The sequence below is a fragment of the Cyprinodon variegatus genome, unplaced genomic scaffold, assembly GCF_000732505.1.
Source record: "Cyprinodon variegatus isolate N-32 unplaced genomic scaffold, C_variegatus-1.0 Scaffold208, whole genome shotgun sequence".
Classification (NCBI taxonomy): Eukaryota; Metazoa; Chordata; class Actinopteri; order Cyprinodontiformes; family Cyprinodontidae; genus Cyprinodon; species Cyprinodon variegatus.
The window spans coordinates 532,482-560,135 of NW_015150661.1; the positions used below are offsets into that span (position 1 = coordinate 532,482).

General features: G+C 38.5%; 1 protein-coding gene across 10 annotated transcripts in view; it reads left to right on the forward strand.

Annotated features, from left to right (window-relative positions):
- Positions 1-27,654, forward strand: part of iqsec1 (IQ motif and Sec7 domain 1) — a 141,021-nt gene that overhangs the window by 104,629 nt on the left and 8,738 nt on the right. For 8 of the 10 annotated variants that reach the window (XM_015380142.1, XM_015380150.1, XM_015380143.1 and 5 more), the window contains 11 exons: positions 18,399-18,678; positions 19,754-21,030; positions 21,514-21,675; positions 22,271-22,393; positions 22,692-22,858; positions 23,620-23,759; positions 25,578-25,607; positions 25,746-25,871; positions 25,960-26,059; positions 26,200-26,361; positions 26,613-26,789. In XM_015380142.1, coding sequence (XP_015235628.1) covers positions 18,399-18,678; positions 19,754-21,030; positions 21,514-21,675; positions 22,271-22,393; positions 22,692-22,858; positions 23,620-23,759; positions 25,578-25,607; positions 25,746-25,871; positions 25,960-26,059; positions 26,200-26,361; positions 26,613-26,789 — 2,744 coding nt within the window. Of the gene's footprint in view, positions 1-11,072; positions 11,414-17,748; positions 18,012-18,398; positions 18,679-19,753; positions 21,031-21,513; positions 21,676-22,270; positions 22,394-22,691; positions 22,859-23,619; positions 23,760-25,577; positions 25,608-25,745; positions 25,872-25,959; positions 26,060-26,199; positions 26,362-26,612; positions 26,790-27,654 lie in introns of those variants that run through there. The other 2 variants (XM_015380149.1, XM_015380146.1) reach the window with 2 other exon arrangements.

Sequence of the window (27,654 nt, forward strand, 5' to 3'; positions counted from 1 at the left end):
GGTTCTGCAATTTCCTCACCAAAGTCCTGGTTTTGATTGATTTCTATATTTAAATCACAAAACAAGCTGCAATTCTACTGTGAAGCCGAGCATCATTAGTTGTTGTCTGATTCATCATAGTCAGACAGAGTGAATTAATCTGTGCACTCCTGTAACCCACTTCTCTTGTTAATGGCTCAAGAGGAGGGCACAGGAGGCGTTGGGAGTAATGAAACCATAGACACAGCACTAATTAACCCCTCCTCAGTGAGTTATCAGGAATCTGTGTGAGCTTGTTGTTCTGCATGAAGCTACGCATCATGTCCTGCACCGGTTTCAGCCTGCCTGAATGGAGCACAGGTTGAAATATAAGATCTGCTGACTTGTCGGCAGCAGGTCTTGCGGAGAAATGGTATGAATGGAACTTGCAAACTCAGGATATCTTGTTCCTTTGGAATATGTCAACATAAATCCATTTCTCAGCACTCCTCTGACCTGCACAAAAGGTTTTTGCAGCTGCTTTCTAGATTTAGAGTGAGAGAAAAAAATGGTCAGGTGTAGTCGCTATATCTGTGCTTTTGTTCAGAAATTATGCCTTCTGGTTTTCTTTAAAAATTAATCTCTGGCATATAAACTGATGTGGTTTTTATACATATGTCTTCAGGGCATTTTATTTATTGTTAGAATGTGAGAAAGCAAAAACTGATATTTCCATTAATGCATGAACAACATACACAAGATTTATAATAAAGTATTTTTGTGTTTTCCCTCTTGAGACATTTTGAGAGTGGTCTCAATCGGTTTTTTCATCACGTTTAAACCCATTTATTATCTTTTTAACATGCATTCTTAGATGGCTCCATGTAGGCTGAAATGGCAACTGTTTTCTGCTTGGATTTGCAGAGTTTTGAACAAAAGGAAAAAGAAGTATGCATCAGTCAGGATTTCCTCTCACATTTAGAGCTCCTGACACCTCATTTCTGCTGAGTTACTGACTTTTATTACTGGCAAAATCCTGTAACCTTTCGCTGCAAGAGACAAAGGGAAATAATAGAGAAAGTGTTAACTTATTTTGTTGGAATACCAAATCTACTTTGGCTTACAGTACAATAAAACAACTTTTAAGCTTTGTGTTCTGATCTCACCATTGCTTTGAAGTTCATCATGTTTCACTGTATTCTTAGCAAATTATGAAGAATGGTGGTGGCAGCTTCATGTTGTGGAGATGCTTTTCTTCAGTTAGAAAAAGGACAGACTGCTAAAAATTGAAGAGTGGGGCCTAGGTTCACTTTCTAGCAGAAAGACTTTATACTAACAGCCAGTGCAGCAATGGAATGGTTTGGGTCAATGCATCTGAATGCGCCATTCAGTGAATATTCCTTATTGTAATTGGAAAAACATTTTGTAAACAATTGCTCTCCATCCATCCTGATCAATGTTTTACTAAAAAGGACCAGAAAAACGTTCTCTTTAGTAGGAACATATCGATACATCATCCAGATAGTAATTTTTGGCCAATACTAGTTTTTTTTTTTTTCTTTTATCGGCATCAATCAAGCATTCAGAATTTAGCAACCATGCCTTGAGATCACATGAAGCGCATGCATTGCTGCTCCCTCTGTTTACTATCCTTTTTTAATGTTCTATTGGATTTGTTTATTAAAGTGTGTCTTCATTTAGATTGAGACTGGTGTATGATTTGTTGACATTGTACCATTTTTCTCATAAATATGAGAAGAAAAAGTAATATCAGCTTCAACAATTGGCCCCATAAAATCTGCAGCACATGTGGAGAATCGGTTACAGGGATTTCAAAATAATCTGTATCACCATCAGCCTTAAAAACCTATAGTATTCGATCTTTAGTCTTTAGATGTGCAAAGCTGGTGAAGACCTATACTTGAAGACTAGAAGCTCTAATTGCAGGAAACCAGTTGACATTAATGCATAACCTTTTGTCTATAAGTATAAAATACTGTTGCTATAAAGTAAAATTAACTCCATTGGGATATGAATACTTTCCCAAAGGAATTTTGGCCTTGATTTAATGAGATTATATAAAAGGAGAGCTAGATTGCTGGTGTAGGCAAAAAATTGCATCCGCAATTAATTTGGCATCTTACGGGTGATCAACTAGGACTGCATGGCCAGTTTTAAATTGGTGTGCAACCGGTTAGGATAGACCTATTAAAATTAGGAAACTGCATGTGCTGCTGGCAGGTGTGGAAGAGCAGAGTTGGCATAAAAGAAAGGGGTAGTTCAGGTATAAATTATATTAATTAGAAAATAAGACTAACTATAAATAACAATAATTAAAAATGTTATTTAAAATGGAGTTCACATGTAAATATCTCAAATTGCTAGAAAATAACAATGAAAACATTAAAAGATGAACATGACAAAAGTTGAAGTTAAAATATTAAATATCAATCCTAAAACCTGTAAGAGATAGCACATAACTGTGCTATATCTTAAGGCCACTGTGCACTGAAATTATAACCCTGAAGATCCAAAATGTGACATTTCTGGATAGATGAGGTGTCTCCTATTGTTATCCCTCTCAATCCAGATATGTCCACCTTGAACCCATTCATAATTTCAATAACCACAGACATTTTTGCATGAGTTTCAGTTTGACTTTCAAACGTGCCTTATATAGATGCAAAAACTGCATCTATATTTGTTTCATGTTTAATTACATGCGGCTATTAAGGGATTATATCTGTGTATGCTCATCCTGGTATTTTGCACATTTGATGATCATCATCTACTGTTGATATTCATGAAGGCAAAAGAGCTAAATGCTGTCCCTGCTGTTCAGCTCAATTTAGGGATGCACATCCCATGTTCATCTGATTAGTAGATCAGCTTTACAGTTTGCATGTTTTTATACATGTAAACCTTCAGCAGATCAATGCCTATAAGTATTAGTTTCCCAAATCTGACTCAGATATTTGCTCCTGCTTTATATGTACATTTCTACTCAGATCACATGTGTCTCCTAACTAATTCTCTAATTCCAATCAAAAATAACAGAAAAAAACAATTGCTTGGAAAGCCTGCTGTATCTTGTGAATTATAACTGTCATTCACATGTAATCAACAATGCTGAGCTATGTGCCACAGTGACACATTGATTGTCATGACAGAAGAGCGCTTTCATTTCACTGACTGTTTATCAGAAGCAGGCACATTAGCACGTTGGTGAAAGCCAGCTTTGACATGCAGTGCCAGTACAAACACTGATTTGTGTCAGTATAGATGGTTGAACTTGAAGGAGCCCTTACAGACATATGCAGGGCTTAATAGTTGCTGTGTTTATGCTGTGAGCTTGAGATGGCATGTAGACAAAATTGTAAGGGTGGGGTTAAGAGTCCCAGCAAACCAGTGAAGCAAACTGATTTTTACACTTACCAGTAGAGGTGAGAATGAGTGGAGTACAAGCAGTTTGTAAAACTCAGTTTGAACTCTGTTTCATCCTATTTTCTTTTATTTTTTTACTGATCAGGACTTTACTGTTTTAATATTTAAGTTTACCACTAATTCCAGTTTTATTTCAGTAGATAATAATAATAAATAAATCCAGTTGTGGGAGCTTAGTTTTAGCTAAGCAGCCTTATAAAATATTAACCTTAAAATTCAAAATGTACTGCAGGTTCCTTGATAGAGGCAGTAGAACGAATAGAGGGCAATGCTGTCCACATTCATTTGTCAAAGCACCTGTCCTGAGGCTTTATGTATTTTGCTTAGCTCAAAGAAAAAAAATGCATCAAAGAGAATGGTGCTTTGATGCATTTACCCCCAAAAAAGTAGTGGTAGATTTTATTTTTGAAGTTGTTACTGAACAGTCTTATTTTTCACAGTAGCTCATCGATGTTGCTTTAGGGGAGAATCAATCACTGGTCGATTGATTGGTTCAGGAATACCAAAAGTTTCCAAAACCAAAATAATTTAAAACAGCTTGAAAATTTCATTAACATAATATAAATTAATCTTAATTAGATATCAGAAAGGGAACAAAAATGAAGCCAGTTTTTTACTGCTGTATCAAGCAAAAACTCCCACCCAACCCCCAAATGTTGCTGCAGATAGCAGGCTGAAAAAATACAAATTTTACCTTTTCTTACAAAAAAAATACAAATTTTGCTGTTTAAAAATATTTCTGATCATGAAAAACATAGGCAATGGTTGTGAAAATAATTTATATCTTTGTTTTGAAACTAAAGTCTTATAATTTGCTTAGAAAAGGCATAATTCTCTCTAAACCTTTACTTGTTTAATACTAAAACTTTAAAGACATCCCTGGTGGTCCTGGTGTAACCTTTGATTAAAAGAAAGTGTATCGAAATAGCAGATTTGCCTGTTTGAATCCTTTAATATGTTCAGTCCTTTCATTATTGAATTTCGACAACCAGAAATGTATTTGAGTTAAAGCACCAGCTCACATGAACATATGTATAAACTGCAAATTATTTAATGACATTTTTGGTTTACATCCACAGATGGAAACATTTTGGATTCCTTTGAAAGGGGGAAATATATGGACGGTTTCTTAAAATCATTCATCAAATTAGGACAGCAGCATGAGAATTTTAAAAGGGTTGGTTGCAAGTTCATCGATTTATTGGCCACAATATTAGGCTAGAAATAACGTTATTCAGGAAATTTATACATAGGTTGAAAACAGATGAAGATAAAAAATCTTCTTGTTTTTTTGTAATTTCACATTAAATTTTTCTCATTAAAGTAGTGTACAGTCTTTATGAGGCATTATTTTCTTCCTAATTGATCAAGAAATAAAACAAATGTTAATTTTACTGTAAAGCGGTTTTCAGAATTAAAGCAACAAAATTCTGTGCCTCATGTTTCTATCGTCTAGCTATCTTACTCTGTAACTAAAGGTCTGTCACTTGAGACAGGTGTGTGTCTGCTGCTGCCACAAATGGATTACTGCTCAGTCCCCGCCGCATCACGAAAAAACTTCTACAAACCAGAAACAGCCGGTCTGTCATATCCTCCTGCCTTTAAATAGTCCCCTACCCCCTGACTTGCATTCAGGAGAAAAAATATCTGACCTCATTCATCCTGAGTGACATCACAGCTACACTACTCTGACCCCACCACCCATCCTCATCATCAGCCTTACAGTGCATCTTTAAGGCAGCATGCTATGTTCTCTGTAACCAGTGGGGGGCGCTGTAATGCTAAGGGCCCTCTCTGGACTGTGCTCCATCTGCAAGGCCTCTGTTTTGTCACTCAGGCTGCCTGGCTGGAGTCATTATGACCGCCATGAGTATTTATACCCTCTGCTGCCTTTTTTCACATTTAGAAATCATGGCTGCACTGAACAACAAACCACCACAGAGTCCTGCTGTGTTTTCCATCTGACCTCCAGATTTTACAGTGTGGGTAAAAGGAAAAAAATCACAAAAAGGAGCAAACATGATTTAAATCAGCAAGGCTTTCAGTGACTTATCCTTTGTGCGAATGTGTTTTCTTTGTCTTGTTCTTTGCAGCATTTTGTGTTTGGCAGAGCGTGTCACCTCACATGGAGCTATTTTTAGAAGGGGGAGAACTGCGTTGTAGTATGAGTTTCATGGCAGGGTGGGGCAACTGTGAAGAGCTTCAGAGAAATACGATCAACTGTAACGGGGTTGGCTTCAGCTGAACGGAACAAACACATCCCACTGCTGATGATCCATACAGAAAGTACTTTATTAGCTGTAGAATATAAAGGGAATTTGGGGAATAAAAAGAGGATAATTAAAGTCTGGGAGAAATGCAGCTCTTAAGCTGAGGCCATCCGTTAAACTGCAATCACAGAAGGAAATACACAAACCTGTGGTCAAGTTGTAAAGTACAGCTCTGCTATGCTTCTGCTAAAAGGCTGTTATTCTTGCAATTTCTCTGCCCAGTCAGTCATTTTAAGGAATTGCAGAGAAATTCCTCGGAGCTGGTCACTAGTGGCTGGCATTCATATTTTAGGGTAATTTAGAGTCTGCACCTGGCGGGGATATGACCTTGGAATGTGAAAGGAAACCAGAAAAGGGCAGCGACACGAAGAGAATGCAGAATAAATCCGCTCCTAATTCCTCCTTTTTTTGACAAAAATGTCCAGGCAAGGAAGGTTTGTTCAAGAACAGAGGCATGAATGTATGTAGTGATTTTTATTTCCTTTCGACCAGGATAGTCTCTGTCTCATTCCAGCTATATTATTGTGGAACTGTTTACAATAAAATAATCCAGGCATTTCTGCAGTTTTTTTTTTTCATTACAAATGCACATATTTCATATTATTTCCCATTCATTCGTTTCTTAGTTTGTTTTTTAAAGAATGTGTTCACAATAGAATATTTACTAAATATGCACAACTGAGAACATTTGTTTTTTGTAATGCTTAAATCAATGAGTAACACCCTTGAGTGTTACTGAATATAATTTGTTTATGAGATCATATTATTTTTTGCAGTTAGATCAAGTTATGCATTTTAGTTATAAAGCAACACAAAGTAACCTGTGTAACCAAACTATTAGATCATTTTAGATATATAAAATTATTTATTTTTATGTCAAAATGAAGTAATTGGCACACATTAATATTCTATGCAGGCTGCTCTTCTTCTCACCTATGTAACTTGAGAGAGTCATATCCATCACTAAATGAGTCATTTGACCTTGATAGTGGTTTATTGTCAGTCCAATTTAATACGAGAGCTTTCTAAACTAAAAGTTTTTGTCAGGTAGAAGTGACATTTAACTGATAGGACATACTTTTGGTTTCTTTGATGTATGATTTATTCTAGAGGGGCGACTGTGGCTTTGTCTTTCTAAATGACTCCACAACTGCTTCATCTGCTGGTCCAAAGTCGTCTAATATCAGATTCCAAAGCATAGAAGAAGACCGTTGCATTTTGGTATGCTGCCTGGAAGTTACAGGGCTAGCACCCTTAGTGACTAAAAGTCACGGGTAAAAGTAAAGTTTTGCATTACATAACAAGAAACATTGAAATCATGCATTTCTGAGCAAGAAGATTTTGACACTGGTTCATGTCTACTACCAGTGTTTCAAAAACAGCGTGCACCATGACTGATATATAGGTTGAAGTAAAAAGAAAGAAAGAAATAGAGCAACTTTCATATGAGTGCAATTCATCCCTCTATCCTTAAATTAAGCCCTCTTCTTTAGTATTTCTATATCACCCTTTTTTCCATCTCCTGGCTTTATTTTTGGCAACTTACTGCTATAGAAACTTGCAAATATGGAGTCTTTGGTTTTAGGACAAGCAGTAAGTCCTTCGGTTTCATTTCATCTGGGCAGATTGTTTCAGTCTGAGGTGGAAGCTATTTTCCACCTTAATGCAGAGATGTCCAAACAGGAGAGAAGAAAAAGAGCCTTTCAAATATCGCTTGCCTCTGATAAACTTTGATGATTCCCATTGGATCCTTCAGCCGACACATCTGGTCCAACTTTGCTGTCAGGATGTGATGAGCAGAGGCAACATATCCTTTAATTACTTCTAAATCAGCACTATTTATACATCTGCTGCCAGATTGCTGCTATGCAAAGACATTCTTTGTTCCTGAGAATCTACAAGAGAACGGTTTCTTTTTTTAATCCCCCCCACCTCCCTACACAAAGTCCTCTGTGTTCACAAAGCTGTACCGGGCCACTACATCTCATTTAGTATGCCGTTGTATCAAACTATGACATCAGCCCGTTCTAATTGTTTCCAGACCAGGCGAGGGGTTAAGTTTTCATTTTATTTTCCATTTCTCAATGCAGGCCCCAGTTGTTCAGCCTACAACAAAGAAAAAAAAAAAAAGATAATGCAAAACTACACATGATGTCATGTAGATGTGAAACACCATGCCAATATCTTGTAACCAACTTTCCAGGAAGCTATCACTTTCCCCTGCTGTTTCCTTTGCTGCATTTTCCCCTACTCTGCCTTTTTTCATTCTTCTAGCAAAAGCAAAGTTAGTTTAGCTTTTTTTGTTTCTTGTTCTCTGACAGTTTTCAGGCAGCACAGTTGTGGGAAATCACCAGATAAAGCGGTTTTCAGCTGCTGGTATCTGACTCGTGGATGCCTCTTTGGCATCGGCCCAACTTGAATGTATTTGACTTCTCTTTGCTCTACGACGGCTGTAGAGATTAAAAGAAGGGTGGGGATTAAAACCAAAGGCAGCGTTGATGGAAAAGGAGTTGAAATGCAGAAAGCCCATATGTATTGAGTTGAAGAAACGGTATTTTATGAGCAGTGAGTGGGCCTCTGCTTGGAATTCTTAATGACATCATGCTGGAGCAGAGCGCGGAGCAGCCAGGACTCCCAAGATGGAGTGGGCCTTCAGCAGACAGGACGGCTAGACGGCATCGTAACTTTAGAAGAGGAAGTGAGACATGGAGGCCAGCAGGCTGAGCGAGCCAAATATTCTCACTAATCCTGTGAAGACTTTAATTTCTTTGTTTACTCAAAACTCACCCAATGGGATTGAGTTTAGGAGAAGTCTTCTCGATTCTGAAACTGATTTTACTATTGAGGCTCATTCTGAAACTACCAGGGGGTAAAAACATGTCATGCTGGAAAATTATACCAAGATATTGCTTTAAATCTCTATCGAAAGGAAAAATAAACTCTAATTAGTTGTGATGGTTGCCAAACCAAATCCAGAACGTAGTGCTAATTTCTGATGCAGACAGTCCCTAACAAGGTGCTTTGTGACTCTGTGTGTGAAATAAGCAGTCCCAGATTAATAAAAGGTTTTAAATTACTCGCTGTTTTGTTTGTTTTGCATTAAGAGTGGCTGTGTGTAAGTTGAGCTGAGTGTCTGCCCCTCCACGAGGCATTAGCAGCTGTAGTCACCTGAGAGCTGGGGGAAGGTCTCAGACTGAAATAGATCAGATGGTCAGTCACTGTGTGGTTGCAGGTAATCACTCTGCATCGGTCAGATATTCATGGCGATCCGTTATGATAACTTATACTTATCCTTTTCTGCTTTGTCTCTAATTCTGAATCTGTCATTTAAAGGCTCAGATGAAAACAAGCGACAGAAGGTGATCATTTTAGGAGTTCAGGCCTGTAATTAGAGGAATCTTCCTCTGGGGCTCGAGTTTGTGTGTCTCTGTTTAGATTGTCGGTGTCCGTGTAAACTGACTGCATGTGGGAGCCATTCCCCATGTTTTTTTCTTGCTGGTGTCATTGCATAGAAAATACTTTTGGCTGGGGGGGGCAGTTTTTCCCCAACCCCCTTGTCTCAGAGGACTGATTCATCTGTGGGCTGTGAAGTCCAGCAAATAGGGATGTCTGAGAGAGGCCTGATGCATGTTAGGCATGGGGAGTAGATAGTCTAGCCTTGCAGATATGCTACTATTCAGGAGGCGTGGTATATCAGGTCACGTTACAATGCCAAACTTGAATGTTATTTGGATCTTAAGTAAGAGATCAACCCACAGTAATGTATGATTGTTAGGTGGAGAGAAAGGTCTTTATAACATTTTATAAATAAAAATATGAAAATTGTTGAATGTGTCTGTTTCCCTTTAATAAAAACCATGGAAACTAAGTCATTTCATGATGCACCAAATTAAGCTAAATCCAAGTATGACTTAATCTCTTTATTAATCTGTATGACGGCTTTATGGACACCAGGAAAAACATCAGATAGATCTGGGAGAAATCTGTGGAAGTGTTGGATTTTTAAGCAAGGTAAGATTTTAAAATTTTACAAAAATTTTACAAAAATATAAAGACTCGACACAAATCTAAAGCTCAAAAGAAATGCGGTCTGTCTTGAACTGCCAGACCGTCCAAGGAAAGCAATAGTCAGAGAAGCAAGGCTAAAGCTAACTCTAGAAGAGCAGTAGAAGTCTGCAGCTCAGGTGAGAGAATATGTCACCATGACAACAGCTGTCCAGATGATGAACAAAGCCAGGAGTTATGAAAGAGGTGCAGGAAGAAAGCTTCTGCTGAAACTAGTCAAATGATACGAAAATTGGTAATATGGTCTAATGAAACAAATTTACTTCTTGTTCAGGTTAGTAACTATTACTCTAAATCGTCTTCAACACATCATTATAATGAAACATGAAGGTGGCAGCATCATGCTGCAGGGAATACTTGTCCTAAACTGGGGAAGAGAAGCTGCTATCTGCTGGATGAAGGTTCGTCTTCCAACAGAACACCCAGCATAACTTCAATCCAGTGCTAGAACTAAATGGTGTTTATCCAATCATAGTGGAGTATAATAATGGCCCAGTCAAAGTTTCAAGTGCTTCTTAGCCACACTTTATCCAGCCTGTTTTATCATGAAATATTTATCAAAGAAATTACCAATAATGCTCTATTTCTATCATGTTTCCTGTGCAGATCCTCTGCCATCAGCTAATAACAACTCAAATAGGTTTAAATTAGAGGAAACCAGATTTTCGCTCCTCATGGGAGCAAGATGCCATTGTATACCACACTTTATATTATGTTTTGTAGAAGTTCCCACAAGAAAAAAATCAGCTGATTTAAAATAGACTAACTATAAACAGGCTTGAGGTGGACCATTTTCAGAGACTTTTGCTGTGAGGAGATAAAAAAAATCTCCCTTGGCCCTTTTTCTTCTGCCTTCTTAGACCTGAAAGGTTCTATTAATAGAAATCCTCTCTATTTGCTTTTCTAGCCGGCCCCCTTTTCTTTTGTGTGAATCTGGAATACTCTGTTTTCTTCTGCCCATATAGAAGCTGCATCCTCTTGCCGACACCCCGTCCATGCATATGATCATCCTTTAAACCTATTTGCTTATACGCTTTCTCTTCCTTCCTTTATCTCAAACACTGCTCTCTGTGCTTTTGTTTTGAGAACATGCCTGAACAAAGCTTTTTTCTCTCTACTTCACCTGCCCACCCGATCCTTTGCGTCACCCATTTCTACATGGTGTTTGACATCAACAACGTATTTCATCCAAATGCTCCACAGCTTCCAGTCCTGTCCATTCACACCCCCTTTCCCTGCACCCCGCCCCCTTTCCTTTACTGCTCAGGGCCTGGCAGACACTCGCACACTCCCCATGTTTCCAAGCCTCCACCCCCCTGAAACTCCTACCAGCCCGGCGCGCCGAGGAGATAGAGAAAGAAAGACAAAAAGAGAGAGCTGACTTTGCCTGTCAGAGATTGCAGACGGCCACTTAGCTCTGACTTAAAGGCCTATCATCCACAAGACAGGAAAAGCAATGGGAGTGTTGGAGAACTGCAGTAGGCTGCAGCCTGACATAGATGATGGTTCTGAGAGGCATCTGTTTGTTGGAGGAACGTTTTAGGCAGTATGGGGATTCATATGGGAACCCACTAATGTTTGAAGTACATCGCCTTGTGATTGCCAGCCAGCATGTGGTGTTTGCAATGTAACTCAGAGAAGACTCAGTCGCTGCTGGAACTAGAGCTAAGGGGCTGGTAAGAATGATAGAAAATATTAATTGTGCATGTATTTTCTTAAGTGATGTTGTATATTTTTTTTGTCTTTGAATGAACACACTGGACTTTTTATCCTGTTTTAAAAAAACGGAGCAAGGTCCACTGTTGTATGACTAGTATATAGTAAAGCTTAAAGATCCTTTCAAATGTGTGTCCCTGTTTCCAGGTTTGACTCCCTTTCAATGGAAAACAGATCAGCTCCCTGCTCTGAGTCACTGAATATGTGTGTTTAGTCTTACTGTACAGGATCCATATGGGAGCTGGATTGCATCGCATTCTTGTGGTGTTTTGTGGGCCCCCAACTAACTTTGAGCTGCTCCATAGCATGAAAGGTTCAAGGACAGGTGCCAAGCATAGTTCAAGGGATAAGCCTTGTTATTCTCTTATAATGAAGGCACACTTTGTTGTTGTCTGATCTTGTCAAAGGGGAGGAGGAGGAAAGCCTTGATCAGACAAAATGAGGTCTGGCTGTTAACAGGAGATTAGCACTGATTTCTGATTGCTTCCAAAGTGTGTAAAAAGTGTCTACAAACCAGTAACTTAGTCCTGCTAGTAGCACGAGCATATATGCAACATCTCTGCTTCATGAATATGTAATGCAAAAGAATGTCCTGTTGTGTCATTAACAGATGGTCACAGCTAATTAGCCACTGAAAAATAGGAACAAATATTTTATTCAGTCATCTTTTTGTTTTCATCTTAAAATTGATCAAAAATTATATATGCTCTTTTTAATACCTTTACTGGGCACAAAATAATTCTTGTTTGTAAAACCTAATTATATATAAATAAGTTGTGTTTAAGGAAAACAAAAACTCATGCATCTTGTCTAGTTAAGGAAGCAATGCAGAGGACATTTTTGAAGCGTGATAGTAATAACAGCGTTAATAAAAGTACATATATTCATGCTAAATTATGGTGTTCATATATCATTCATATGGATACGGTGACAAAAATCATAGTTAGATAGAAATATAATCTAAAGCACATTACACCAAAATACAAGTGAGTGACAGGTACAAAGAAGGGTCATAATTCATGAACTTTGCAACTGCTCTTGACATTTAAACTTGCTTATTCTTGCCCTTAAGGGTAATATTCAAATTCAATACATTTTTAAGAAAAAAAAGAAAAAATTTTGAGATACAGTATGACTGCTCAAAAGCAAGAAACCTGTTGCAAAGAGATAAGTCATAAAACCATGAATAACTTGACAATCAAATGTAAACTGAGATTAGTGGGTTTATTTTATTTTTTTTCAAGGTTACATTATTACAGATTATTTCAAAGTAAAGAATTGTGGAAGAAATGTATTTCCCTTCTGTAATACCAACTTTCAAACAACCTTGACCTGAACTTCGAAATAATCGTTCACAAAACAATGTTCCATTTGAGTGACTAATCCACTTTTTTCTTTTTGACAGTATTTGGACAGTCTGTGGTCTTTCCTATCATTCAGCAGTTACTTATGTCTCTCCAGAGATTCAGCTTCTGCTTTCTGGTAAAAATAGCTGCCAAAAGTCATGTGTGATCTTTACAAAAAAAAACTCTAAGTTTCTCAAAATGAAGCGCACAACTGACAGTAGTAATCAAGCACCACTTGTAATGAGACTCCGGTTGACTATTTACAGTCTGCACCAATCTCTCAAGAGCAGCACCGTCGTTCTGCTGGCCAGCGCTGCATTTTCAGTACACAGCTGGGTCAAACTGTAAATTCTTAACATGCTCCTCTTTGGGTTTTTATAGCAGCTGCACGACAGTTCATTAGTGTTCTTATTGGAGCTTATAAAATAGGTTTGCCTCTGTGTTCATCAGCAGGTTCACCCTTTAATGATGAACTTGATGTTCACGTTCTACCATGTGTTCTCTCAAGCTTCTACCTGAAAAGTTTCCTCACGTCCACATCTGTGTGCTGAGACTTGCTGGGTGCATCTGTATTTATGAGCTCTCTGAGTCACTTTGGAAAGGGAGAAAACATCTGCTTTGGTGCAGCTCCGTCTCCACTGCATGTGGGGTAAGGGGTGTTACCTAGAGGTACTGTTTGATTTTTATTGAGAGGGTCACTTAACTGCCTGTGTTTATATACATGCATAAAGAAAACTGCTATCTTTGAAAAGCAAGGTTAGAGGGGGGCTATAATTATGGATGCACATTAGTGGTGCACAAAATAGGGTTGAATTTTTTCACAGCTGATACCGATCCGTAGAAGTTAGACCATCTAGTGCCTGTTTATGAGGCTCATTACAGTGTAATAGATCATGAATTTAGGTGTCAGCTACTGGTGATCACCACTTTCAATCAGCAGAATAGAATGGATGAATTAAGAGCAAGAATATAAATTAGGAACACAGAAATGCAATCTAAAGTACTCTTCACTAACTACTATTAGAGAGTAAAAGATTAGAAAGTCAAAAAGGTCAAAGTTTGTATGCTTTGCAGGACCTGTTGTCATAAAAATCTATTGCATACATTTCAGACAGTCAAAGAAAGCCACATTTGGTTTTATCGCCTGAACGTTGAGTTACAGTTTTATTTGCATTGAGAGGATCGTTATACTGCCACTTGACTGCATTATAATACACACATAAAAAGCAAGGTTAAAGGTCATATTTATGACCTTCAAAATAGATCTGTCGAATTGGTTCTTTTGTCACTAATTCATTCAGCACAATGTCTACTTAGATATATTAACATTGAATATAATTAGAAATGCAAATTTTACTCATAATAGTGTAATTTTAAAAGTCAGATTCATTCAGCATTTATCCCTGGATCCTAATGAAACCATGCTCTCCATAGTTTTCAGCAGGCTTTACATTCTCTTGGTGACAGGTGCCAGTTTTTTTAGTTTTGTTTTTTTTAGTTAATTGGTCATTCAATTAGTGAGTCAACTAATTGAGAGAACTATTTAATTTGTTTTTATGAGGTACCTTTTTACCCACTTGATACAAGAAGTCATTGTGCTTCTTTGGCAACATTTCCCCTGAGCATACACTGGGTTACACTATACAGCTGCTTCCCTCTCCATTTCCTGAAAAAATAAGCTGTGTTGAATGGTTTTGTTAAATTTTGAAAAGTTTACCATCAGTTTTATAACTTTAGCTTTGTCACCAAAAAAAAAAAATCAGATTTTATATTTAGATATTTTTCTTTATAATATAAAGTTTTTCCAAAAGTATGTTCAGACCTTTCCTAAATGTTTCCCAGAGTTGTCAGTTTGCAGACGTCTCTGTGACTTTGTTTAGGAGCAGCATTAGTTCCGAACTGTAGCTTGCTCTGCCTGCACCTCATTAGCTTTCTTCTTTTCCCAGAACTCCTGTAGATGTGACTCCTCTTTTCCGGGATGTCGGAATGTTTCTCCCTGAGGTCCCACTGATGGAATGGGTTGAGGCCTGGGCAGGGGCCTAGGTCTGCTCACTCAGGATGTTTGTAGGGGAAGAGGGTGATTGTCTGGTGTCCCCATCCCCCCACCCAACTCCTCCAAATCATTGAATCTGAAAATCACTGCCAGCCGTGCTGCCGTGCTTCCCTAGATTATAAGCAAGAGGCGCTCCTGCTGGGTAAAGACCCTGAAGGAGGGACAGTTGTTGTTCTTGAGCTTCCCAAACGCTTTTTGTTTTTTTTTGGACTTTTTTCATAAGCAGTACAGTTATAAACAGAAGATGATGTGCACATTACATCACTGCTTCGTCGTTCGGGATCTCATTGTGCTCTGTATATGTTTATGTAACGTCTCACTTACTGCTCCCTCAATGATGTCCAGCTTACTCAAAGTCTCTTCCATTTTCCCCTCAAACATTCATGTCAGCTTTAAATATAAACTCCAGTATGTCTGCTCCCCACTGCTTCCCTCCGTTTTCTCCATCATGAGGAGCTGACCTCACTCTGTCAACTATTTAGTGACCTCAGAGCAAAAAGCACCCCAGACTTTCTCTTATTTTCTTACTTTACCACGTACCCACAATCCCATATTGTCTGGACACTTGGACGATTGAATGCGAGGCAGAATATAAGCACTGGAGTGAAGAAAGAATCTGACCCACAAGCCTCATTTTGGAAAAATACAGGCTGCCTTGCAGCTAGTTTTGAGTTAGCATCATAAATGTGTTTTTTGACTTGATGGAGTGAGAACGCACACCCAGAGAATGTCTGCTACACTCTCATTTATATTAAACTCAAAGCTTTGTCGCGTTACATAAATTCTGTCTAAATATGATATTTAATAGATTTACAGTGGTACAATTCAGTTTATTTAGCAGGCAGCCTTTATGCATTTCTTAAAGAACTTTAGATAAAAGCCATGGTAATAAGGTCAATTTGGTTTTTATTGGAGTTTCCATCAAATATATCCTTTTTGTCTTAGTCAGACCTTAAGACCTTCAGTGACAAAAATTCATATTCTCACTGTCTGAAACATACAGTCTGATCTATCTAAAATAAAGAATTAATTTAATTTGTTTAAATGTGTGGAAAACAGTTTTAAGTTTCACTGTTGGATTCCATAATAAAATAAAATACTGACTTTTACCTTGATATAGAGCACACATATTTTTGCATTCTTCTAGTATAGGCTGCACTACTATTGGTTTAAAGGCTCCTCTCCTACCTTGCAAGATTACAGGGGGAAAATATATATACATGTGATATATTTCAAGATATAAAAGCAATGCTTGATGCATTTATTGAGTAAGAATAGTGTAATTCTTAACAAGTCTATCAAGATCGAGGTCTCCTTTACTTAGAGCCTGTATAATAACCCTAAGAGATCCCAAATTAACCCTTAACTTCTGATATACTAGTAAGCAACTGAGTGTCAAACCATCCACAAAATGTTAGCCAGTGTTGCTTGAAAAAAGTGCCATTAAACCTAAAAACCTCACTGTTAACCCCCATTTATCCACACTTCTAATTAAAGCTCTATTGAGGGACATAGAATTTCAGAAACTACTTCTGCTGTATTCTGGCTTCTCGACAGAAGGCAAGGTGTCAATTATAACTTGCAGAATAGCGGCTTTGCAGTTTGCTATGACAGATGGCTGGAGAGATTTGTCCCAGTGGTGATTATGCAATAAGGTTGGATTTTCAGCAACTTGTGGCCACTCTGGTGTTGCTCCAGCAGTGCAAAAGCATCTTTCTTTTACGCTGTTATTGTTTGCTGAATCACAATAAAACTACATCTACATGCTACTTTAGAAAGAAACTTAACAAAGTTTAAGCTTTTAAAAGACCGACAAATAAATTCCACAGCTAATTCTAAAAAATATATACAATCAAATCAATAATTCTAATGGTTGCTTTTTGCCAAAGTAACATAATTGTGGATGATAGCATGTTGGCATAGTAAATAAATAAATACTTGCATATGCACCATTCTTTTTATTAACAACATTGCCATTTTGGTTGTCTGTGGCATCTCACCTCAAACTTTAAAAAATTGTTTTGCTTTTTACCCATCCTAATGTCCTTTTAAATATAGTCAGTAAAAAACTGATTTCAATGTTTTAAAATAAAAAAAAGTCTTTAAGCCAATGGAGAAAAGAATGATTTGAATAGAAAAACAGTATAAAAAATATGACATATCAGTTTTTTTTATATGCAAGTAAAAATCAATACCATGTGCTCACTTTCGGTATAATGTGAAGTGTTTGTAGTTTAGCATTACTGCCTGTCAGGTGCTTTTTGTTGTCTTTGCTGACGGTAGACCACCAGGATTGTTGAAATGCTTCATGTTTATTTCTGAAACTAATCAATCCATTTTTGGTTCAGGAGTAAAAAACTGTTTGACAACAGAAACAAATTATTTACGACACATGTTTTATGTGTGAGAATTACAAACAGAAAGAATCAGGGAAAGTTTGGGTCCACTACCACAAACATCAATCAAGTCTACTTCAGAGACTTATTTTCTTTAAAGCTGCATTAAGAATTAAAAAGACTTTAGTTTTCATTATTCTGCCATGCATTGCAAATAAATAAATCTGCTCTTGGATGAACTGAAGAAGTTCATGTGCGCATCTGGTCTTTGAAGTTATGCAGTTCCCCCTTTTCCCCCCCTGACGCTGGTTTCTCTTGTCTGATTGGCTGCTGCTGTTGCTGAATGTTGATTTCAGGCCTCTCTAATGAAGGAAGTAGATTGTGTACACTGCATGGGTGTGCCAAGTTCCAGTTCAAATACATTTGGCTGTGAGTGAACCGTGGGCACTCTATACTCTGGTACAGAGGGGATGTTAGTCACTTATGATCGATTGAGCAGATCGGCACCTCATTCAGCTATATCTCCACTTGGATCTCGGGAGGTTGGATTTACTCCACCCTTCTACTCTAAACTGGACTTTGTAGCGTGAACTGGAACAGCGTGTCGTCACTCCTGCAAACATGATGTAATTACCCACTGGTCTCTGATTGGCCCTTAACTTTGCATAAACTTTGGTTTCCTGGAGGAGCCTCTGTACTCTGGACTTTACTTGACTGAAAGAATGGTGGACAAGATATGGAGGAAGAGTTGGCATTTTTTTGAAAACAGACGTTCTTTTCGCACTAAGCAGTCACCTCGTAGGGCTTCAGAGCACAGGAATGTGTAAGTAAGAAAGAAGCCTTCAAGAAACCGAGAGGTTTCATTTTAAGAGTGTTTACGTGGCATTTGTGTTTTCTAAATAAAACTTTTTTAATGAAAGTTTTTACATTATCTTGAATATGACGTTCAATTGTATCAGACAGACTTTAAACTAATAATAGGTGAATTTAAACACAGATGTCAGGAAAAATTGCTGCTTCTGTTTCTCTTGTCTCTTAGTAAAATATCTGCTGGTTTCAGTACCTCATTTGAAAAAGATTATCATAAATCCCTATAGTCAACTTACTTTCTGCTGTAAAAAATCAGATTTTAATAGTGTCAGACCCAGTCTTTGAACTTTCATTGTCATTTCTTCTAAAATGTCTCTCCATATCTTTGCCCTGATTGCAGTGTGGAAGGAGATGGACGGCCATGTGAGAGCGGTCCTTCCTTGGACGGCAGAGCCGGCTACGGCCAGGGTCCTGTAACCCACGGCTCAGCCATCAGCCCTGACCGATTTGACGGCCCAATTTACGGCCACGGGGTTCAACCCGGGCCGCAGAGGCCCCGTCGGCCTAAACTTCAGCACTCACAATCCATCCTTCGCAAACAAGCTGAGGAGGAAGCCATCAAGCGGTCTCGTTCACTTTCTGAGAGCTATGAGCTCTCAGCTGACCTCCAGGATAAACAGGTATCTCTCAAGGTTTTCCAAACTCATTATTCTTGTTAAGGTTCAGTATTTTTGCATGATGCTTAAACAAGTTTCTGACAACTCGAGGAACCATATCAGCCATGTTATCATTAGCTTTAAGAAAAAAATGTGCTGATGAAAAGTTTAAAATTAATAAAACAGTTAAACTTTTTTTTTTTTGTTAGGACCCAATTTTATAAATAGTTTTAAAAAAAATTGGAAAAAAAAAGGTTTTCTTTTCTTTCCAAAAGCTTAGTGTTAGTCTGCACTACCCATTAAAAAAAAAACTGGTTTGAATGTCAGGGATCAATGCTATGCAGAAACACCAAGTTAGGTCCAAACCTTAACCATCGTTGTTTCGAGTTGTGGGACAATTGAAAAGAGGAGCGACGTCCTTCTCCTTTACTCATTCCTCCCTATGAGTGGTGCTAGTATTTTTGGTAGTAAGCCATCTTATCAACTTGACAGTGCCATACATAGTTTAACAGTTTGAATCGGGATAGTGGTCAATAAACATAAACACAACATAAACATTGACTTCAGTTTTGATTGTTAATATCATAATCAACAGTTCAAACAGCATCTAAACTATGTCAACGCAAACATAAAGGACAAGATTAAAAAAACATCTACGCTGCTGCATTCACTTTTACATTAGTATGCCAGCATTTTCCTGCTCATTGGCCCTATCTGGTGGCTCCTGGGTTGTTCATCCATAGCTAACTTCCGTTTTTTTCAGAGACTAAATGTGGATGTTAGAGAATTAAAGTGTTTGGAATTGAGGCTTTTTACTTCTTCTTTACTTAAAAGACAGACTTATTTTTTAGAAATCAACCAATTTAAATTTCCTATATTTCATTTCTGCTTTCCACGAGAGCAGCGGTTAAATGTATGGCAAATCTATTCTGCATAACTGATATTTATGGGTGTAAGTTGTCATCAGTCTTTATTTGAATTTTAAATTTTATGTTGATTAAGGAAAGATATTTAATGTGTTTAAGCTTTTCTCCCCAATTGTTAAAATGTTTGAATAGTGGTACAGACCTAAATTTATTTTTCTCCCTTCTGTACGCAGGTGGAAATGCTGGAGCGTAAATATGGCGGACGGTTCATAACCCGGCATGCAGCTCGCACCATTCAGACAGCCTTCAGACAGTACCAGATGAACAAGAACTTTGAACGTCTCAGGAGCTCCATGTCAGAGAACCGTATGTCCAGACGCATTGTTCTCTCTAACATGAGGATGCAGCTTTCATTCGAAGGCCCTGAGAAAGTGCACAGCTCATACTTTGAAGGGAGGCAGGTGTCCATGACGGAGGATGGCACCCCTCTGTCAATGGTGCAGTCTGAACGTGGAGACGTGGAAGTCCACCAGCAGCCAAACATGACGTCCCACCCACCTCCGCAGGCTGACCTGACGGATGCCATCACAGAGCTGGAGGATGCCTTCTCCAGGCAGGTTAAGTCTCTAGCAGAGTCCATAGATGATGCGCTGAACTGTCGCAGCCTTCAGGGGGATGAGGGCCCGGACCCTGAGGCTATGGGCTGCACAAACATACAGGGGGAAGTACCCTATCCGATGAAATCCCATCGCAGGCCCGCTGGAAGGATACGTGATGAAACTGTTGCATCGTATAGCGACGTTACATTGTTCATCGATGAGGATGACATGTCCCATTCTGCTGCTCTAAGGTCAGGAGAACAGCCCTCTAGTACAGAATCAGACTTGCGGCTGCAGTCAGTAAACTCTTCCCAAGAGTACTGGCCTCTTGACTCTAAAGATGAGGGTCGTGACACTGACACAAGTTGTCGTAGCACTCCTTCTCTGGAGTGCCAAGAACAGCGTCTTAGAATGGACCATCTTCCTCTTTTGACCATAGAACCTCCTAGTGACAGTTCAGCAGAGCTCAGTGACCGCTCTGACCGCAGCTCTGTCAAAAGACCGCCTGTATACGAGCCTCACGGCCATATTGTGACATCGTCCCAGGCGAGCCCCAAACACATTTCCCACGGACCCCCGCCACGCGCCCCATCCCGTGACGACGATGCTCCTCTGCGCCATCGCCACCGGCAGCTAGAAAGCCATCTTGCCATCAATGGCTCGGCAAACAGGCAGAGCAAATCGGAATCTGACTTCTCAGATGGGGACAATGACAGCATCAACAGCACATCAAACTCAAATGACACTATAAACTGCAGCTCTGAGTCCTCGTCGAGGGACAGCCTGCGAGAGCAGACGCTAAGTAAGCAGACCTACCATAAGGAGACCCGAAACAGCTGGGACTCGCCGATATTCAGCAATGACGTTATCCGCAAGAGACACTACCGCATCGGCCTCAATCTTTTCAACAAGTAGGTACTCAGCTGTGATTAAGCAGCTGCCTGACTCTTGATTGTAAGTACATAGAATATGCATAGACCTACTATCCACATGCCTTTTGAGAAGCTTTGCTTTATAATTTGCATCCAGTTGAGCATATAAAACAAAAAGCCAAACCAGACACTTTGTTTGTATTATGGAACAGATATTTATTTCAGACATTTATTTTCTTTAATGAGAGATATTGTTGATTAAAGGTTTGAAAAGATAGTATTCAGATATGAAGCTGTTAATGCAATTAACCAACAAACTATGAAGACTCAATTACCAATTAAAACTGAATGTATTATTTTGCCCATCTCAATTTAATGCTTGTGTGGAAAAAAAGATCAACAAGCTTTCCTCAAGAGGTTTTCCAGAGGAATTTCCTGCGCTCCAACAGTTACAGATCGTTCTCTGCTGTTCTAAAATGTAGGATTTAAATTGTAACATCTTGCTGCCGGTTTGATTTTCAGGAAACCTGAGAAGGGCATTCAGTACTTGACTGAGCGGGGATTCATCCCTGACACGCCAGTCGGTGTTGCCCACTTCCTGCTTCAAAGGAAGGGGCTCAGTAGGCAGATGATTGGTGAATTTCTGGGAAATCGACAGAAACAGTTCAACAGAGACGTCTTGGAGTAAGTAGGACTTTTTTTCCCCTTTCCTTTGTAGTTTTGCCAAAAAGTGTAACTTTTGGAAGCCAATTTTAATTCAAACCTAGTTAATTATAGTAATAACATTTTTGTGTATATCTTTATAATAAACAAAGCTTCTGATGAAATGTTTTATAGCTCACAAAGAATTGTGTTGTTCCTTTTGTTTATTTTTAAATCAGATTCAAATCGTAAATCGTAACCTAATTCTTAGTCAAGTGTTTCACATGGAGAAAAAGTGGATCAGGAGAAATACATAGTTTTGATGGAACTCCCCCAATCATCCTACATACAGGCTATCAACTCTAACAAAAGTTTAAAGAAATTTAGCAGCCACAAAGAAATGCTACCAAATGTTAGCAGTCACTTTTTGTTTACTTGGTAAAAAAAAAATATTTATTTGAAAACACTATAGGAAGAACAGATTTAACTTGGTCTTTATTAATTTTAATATTAGTTCTTTTTTGTGTGTTTTTGTATAAAATATATGTTTTATGGGAATTGTACCTGTTTTCCAGAAACATCAGTGTCTGTGAATAACTTTCCATTTGTCCATCTGTCCTCTCTCCTCTCGTGCCAGCTGTGTGGTAGATGAAATGGACTTTCAGGGTATGGAGCTGGACGAGGCCCTCAGGAAGTTTCAGAACCACATCCGTGTTCAAGGGGAAGCTCAGAAGGTTGAGCGGCTCATTGAAGCATTCAGGTTAGACTGCGAGCTACCATTTCACTTAGAAATAATAACACAAATCACCTGTAAAGCTCTCATTGAAAAACTAAAAAGTAAAACAGACCAGTCATTACATTTCAATACATTATAATTCTATCTTTCGCCTTTATTGTTTGTATACTTTTCAGTTGGCAAAGAGAACCTTTTCCAGCATTACTTCTGCTTTCCTGAAACAGTGTTGAATATATTTCCTCACCATTCAAGGGATTTGATCTGTGTGTGTGCTTTGTTTTCTGAAAATGGTTTGTAAAATGATATGGTTTCACATCTTTAGCCAGCGGTACTGCATCTGTAACCCCACGGTGGTGCGTCAGTTCAGGAACCCTGACACAATCTTCATTCTGGCCTTCGCCATCATCCTCCTCAACACTGACATGTACAGCCCGAACGTCAAGCCAGAGAGGAAAATGAAACTGGAAGACTTCATCAAGAATTTAAGAGGTACCAACAAAAAAACAAAGATGTTTATTGATATACATAAAGGTATTTTTGGACATATATCAGCATATTTCACACAACCTGGGCCTTGTAACCAAGTTAAAAGGTTCCTGTCCTGTTCTTAGATAAAGTAATCTGAACTAAAGTGCATTTGAAAAAATTGAAAGGAAAAAAAAATGTAAAATGTGCTTTTTAAAAGCCTACTCGGGGGTTCTAAAGTACTGCTACCCCTCCTTTCATTAAAAGCAGAATATAGAACAATCTGAGACAATCAGAAAGAGGCTGCTCCACCATGGTCACCCTATATGTTTCACCCATTTGTGGAACGCTGAGTACTAACTGTCCTGCAGCAAAAGTTGCATTTTATTTTGCATTAAAAACCTGTTCCCAAATTACTGAAATTCAAACATTAAATATATGATAACATGTGTCCATGGTAAGGTTTGCTAGAACTGATGCTATATGTGGTTCCTACTATTGTTTGCTATTCTAATCTCTAGCGTAGCTTCCTTTGTTTTGGGGAAACGGCTGTTATGAGTGGGTTGTGAAATTATGCTCATAGGTTCAGTTTTTATCTAAATTTATTCCATATATCTTTACCAGGAATTCCAATAATATGGATGTTTGCTTTATCAGCAGTTGTAACCTCCTCTAATTAATTTGCCTCGCAATGTATCTGTAAAGTTTTTGTATTATATCTATGTAAATACATTCTTCTTTCACAGACCTTTTCCTAAACTGTCTTCTACAATGTTAACTTTCAGGGGTGGATGATGGAGAGGACATACCCAGAGAGACTCTGGTTGGCATCTATGAGAGGATTCGTAAACGAGAGCTAAAGACCAATGAGGATCACGTGTCACAAGTGCAGAAGGTGGAAAAGCTCATAGTGGGAAAGAAACCAGTAAGTAATGCTGATTGTTTTGCTGTTGAGAACATAGAGATTTTTATATAATCATGTTTCTTCTTTTGGCGTTATAAAGTTTGAACTTAGGGCCATTTTAATAAGTTTCCTAGTTTTCCTCACAGTTTAGCTGTTTTATTTAGAATTTAAGTCTCTTCCTTTTTTCTTTTTGGAATGTTCATAAATTTGATCTACTATTTGTTCTATATATGGATAAATGGAGTTAGAATTTTCTTTCTCAGTTTTAGCCCACATATTTCTGAGTTTGGGAAATGGAAAGAAATAAAGTCTAGGAAAGTTTTGCATGCCTTTGGCGACTGTTGTGAAATTGCTGGCATGTCCGGATTTAGACCTTCATGCTGGTGATTTTAACACACCCAAAGCCCTTGAGAGGTCCTGCCCACTGCAGTAGTACTGATAAAACAAATGGTAGCTCGCCACCATCTTGATGCCTTACAGAAACTGAGATTGAAGAGAAAGGTAATACAGTAGGAATGCTGACACACACTGAGGCCAGTGTCGTTTAGTTTTTTATTATAAACTATCACCAAATTTGGACCTGCATGAGCTTCATCCTGTCAGCAGTGAATGCAGCTAAGTTTTATTCTGCTTTGTTCATCATGCAGTACAGCCTTTGTCATGTTTAAAGCTCAAAACTGTAGATAACCTGGGCAGCTATGCAGGGGAGGCCTGGTTTGCATAGGAGCAGTTTTTTAAGTCTAGGTTGAACAAGAACTTGTTCAATATTCAATTCAATTTTTAAAAGCTGTTTTTGTTCAAAGCTGTATTTGTTCATGTTCATAGTTCACCACTTAATGGTGGCTGGAGAGAAAAGGTTGCAGTGGTTGATTGGGTTGAAGAGTAGATACCTTTATCAGCTTTTCTCTAATATGCAGCTGTTACACACTGATTGCTGCAGCGCTTTGTATTATCCAGGTTTTGACAATTAGTGCAGAAGTCTTTATCATACGCTATGTCTAAAGTTAAGAGGAAGTCATAAAAAAAAAAAAAACTCTGTTACTCACAATGATTTTATGCATGTGTTTTGGCTGGGGCCGTGCACACACTGAAGCTCTCACCTTGGAAAGAATGTAAATGCTTTTGTGCTGAAAGCAGCAGAAGGTTGCCCCGAAATATTTGCAGTTGACCTCCTTTGTTCACTCCTGATTACAGTGTTAATTCCACTCATGAATATGTTTCTGCATTACATTGCTTAAAGGACTAATTATATTCAGAGCAGCGTTTTGGGCTAATATTTTTATTATTAATATTCTACTGTACTAGAAATAACAAAATGCATTAATACATAAGCTCCAAGTTTTAAACCTTTCCCCCTCAACTTAAGACACTTGTTATTGAGTCTGATTTGCCTTAAAAATAAATTGGTCTAATATTTATTATAGTTTTCTATTTGTTCTTGTTTACCCCTATATTTATACTGCTATTGTGCCGTAGAATTGTATTTATTTATTTATTTATTTATTTTAATTTATGCCCACTTTGAGCTGTTTAAGGCTAACTATGGACTGTGCCTTCATGCTGCCTGGTATTGAACTATTATTCCGTTTGGTTTCTCTCATGGCCAAAGCAGTTTTATTTATGATGTTCAAACACAGAAAATAAAATTCTGTAACAAAATTGTTTAAAACAGACATTTTTACTGAACGAGCTGCAAGAGTGAGAAATAATATTGAAGGCCAAACTAGAAATTATCTTTTTAAAATATTAAGGTCCAAGATTACCAGTTTTGCACAGTTTGTTAAGAACGATTAACTGGAAAGTAACTACAGTATGTGACATTTCCTGCCCTGTTTTTAGATCGGATCGCTCCACCATGGTCTTGGATGTGTAAGTAACCTATTTATCATTCTATCTGAATCTTCCTTGTCCAAGTCTGTGTAAAATGGTTCTGTTTCCTATTAGTTTGTAGACTGAGGCCATAATAACCTCTAGCATGTTTTTGGGGGCTGTGTTTTGCCCTCTTAGGTGCTGTCGCTGCCTCATCGCCGTTTGGTGTGTTACTGCCGCCTGTTTGAAGTGCCAGATCCAAACAAGCCTCAGAAGCTGGGCCTGCATCAGCGGGAGATCTTCCTGTTCAATGACCTCCTTGTGGTAAAAGCCCTTTCCTCTTCCCCCCTTCCCTGTTTGAGCTTTTGCACCCTTCCAATCCAAAACCAACAATCGCTTTGTTTCCTTTTAGGTAACAAAGATTTTCCAAAAGAAGAAGAACTCAGTTACGTACAGCTTCCGACAGTCCTTCTCTCTGTACGGGATGCAAGTCATGTTGTTTGAAAATCAGTGTAAGTGTTCCTTATGATAGTGTCTACATCACAGAGGTTATTGAAGTTGGTATACTGTGCAGACCTTCCTAAGTTTGGAGGAATTGACACCTTAAATTAATCTGACTGCTTTATAAATCGCTTTTCCTCTCATTTTTTAGATTACCCAAATGGAATTAGACTAACATCAGCAATACCAGGTGCAGACATCAAAGTGCTCATCAACTTTAATGCACCCAACCCCCAGGACCGAAAGAAGTTCACAGACGATCTGCGAGAGTCAATTGCAGAGGTCCAGGAAATGGAGAAATACAGAATAGAGTGTAAGCTGCCTTTTTGGCCCATCCCATCCCCCCTCCCTCTCTCTTGCTAAATTAAATAGAAACTGAGCATGGTACTTATTATTCAGCTGCCTCAGTTTATAAGCAAGTAGATTACAAGAGCTCACAGCATGGTTCAGTTTATAGTGGACATGCAGAGCTGGTGTTACAATAAAGAGCAGGAAGTTGAAAGATCTCTATGTCAGTTAAGTCTTTGCCATTAACCCCAGTGTCTCCACGGTTCATTTCCACAGCCGAGCTAGAGAAGCAGAAGGGGGTGGTGAGGCCCAGCATGTCGCAAAGCTCCGGCCTTAAGAAGGAAGCCGGCAACGGGGGCATGAACCGTGCCAGTCTGGATGACAGTTACGCCATGGGCGAGGGCCTGAAGAGGAGCGCCCTCAGCAGCTCCCTGCGGGACCTCTCTGAAGCAGGTAGAGATTAAGCATAATGCTTGCCTTTTTCCAGATGGGTATAGCTTACTTTTCACGTTCTTTCCGCCGAGAGATTTAAGGGGATAAAAATAGCAAAATGTTGTGTCACTGCACCATACATTGATTTTTACAGTTCTCCTGGCTCCAAATCCATTAACTCACTCTGGATAGTTTGGTCTAGAAGTTGTTGGATATTGTTACGATTTACAGTGTCTCGCAAATGTATTCATACCCTTTTTATTTTAAACAATTTTGAAAGTTAACCGGAATACAGCTGTTCAATGCATTTTGCTGTTATTCTATCTGATAATGAAACACAAATTTGTGCATATTTGAAAGGAAATATAAATTTAGTATTAAATTTAGTGCATAAAACCCAGTGCAACCAATTGTTTTAAAAAGTCACCTACAGTAGTTATAAAATAGGGGCAGGGTATGATTTAATTTCTTAATCTACCTGGAGGAAACAAAATCTGCACATCATTCTGGAGACACCATCCCCACTGTTGGGGTCAGCAGCATCTTGCAGTGGAAAAATGATGGAGCCAATGAGAAAATAGATTTAGTACTGGGCAGCACTGGGAAATATCTGTAAAAGAATCCAGACCAATTCCGTTTTTAGCTGGATGATCTTAACCAAAAGAAGGAATAAACAATATTGATCATTGTTCCAAACTCCAGACCTCAACGGCAGCTGTCCTGAATGTTTTAGATGTTTCCTACTTCATCACACCCGATTTCCATTTATGGCTGACTAATCAGTTTGCAGAACTGCCATAATTCGAATCAGTTGTCTTATACCACGGAAATATCTCAAACTTGCTGGAAACTGGTCCTAGTTAATATCAACATATGATTATCTGAT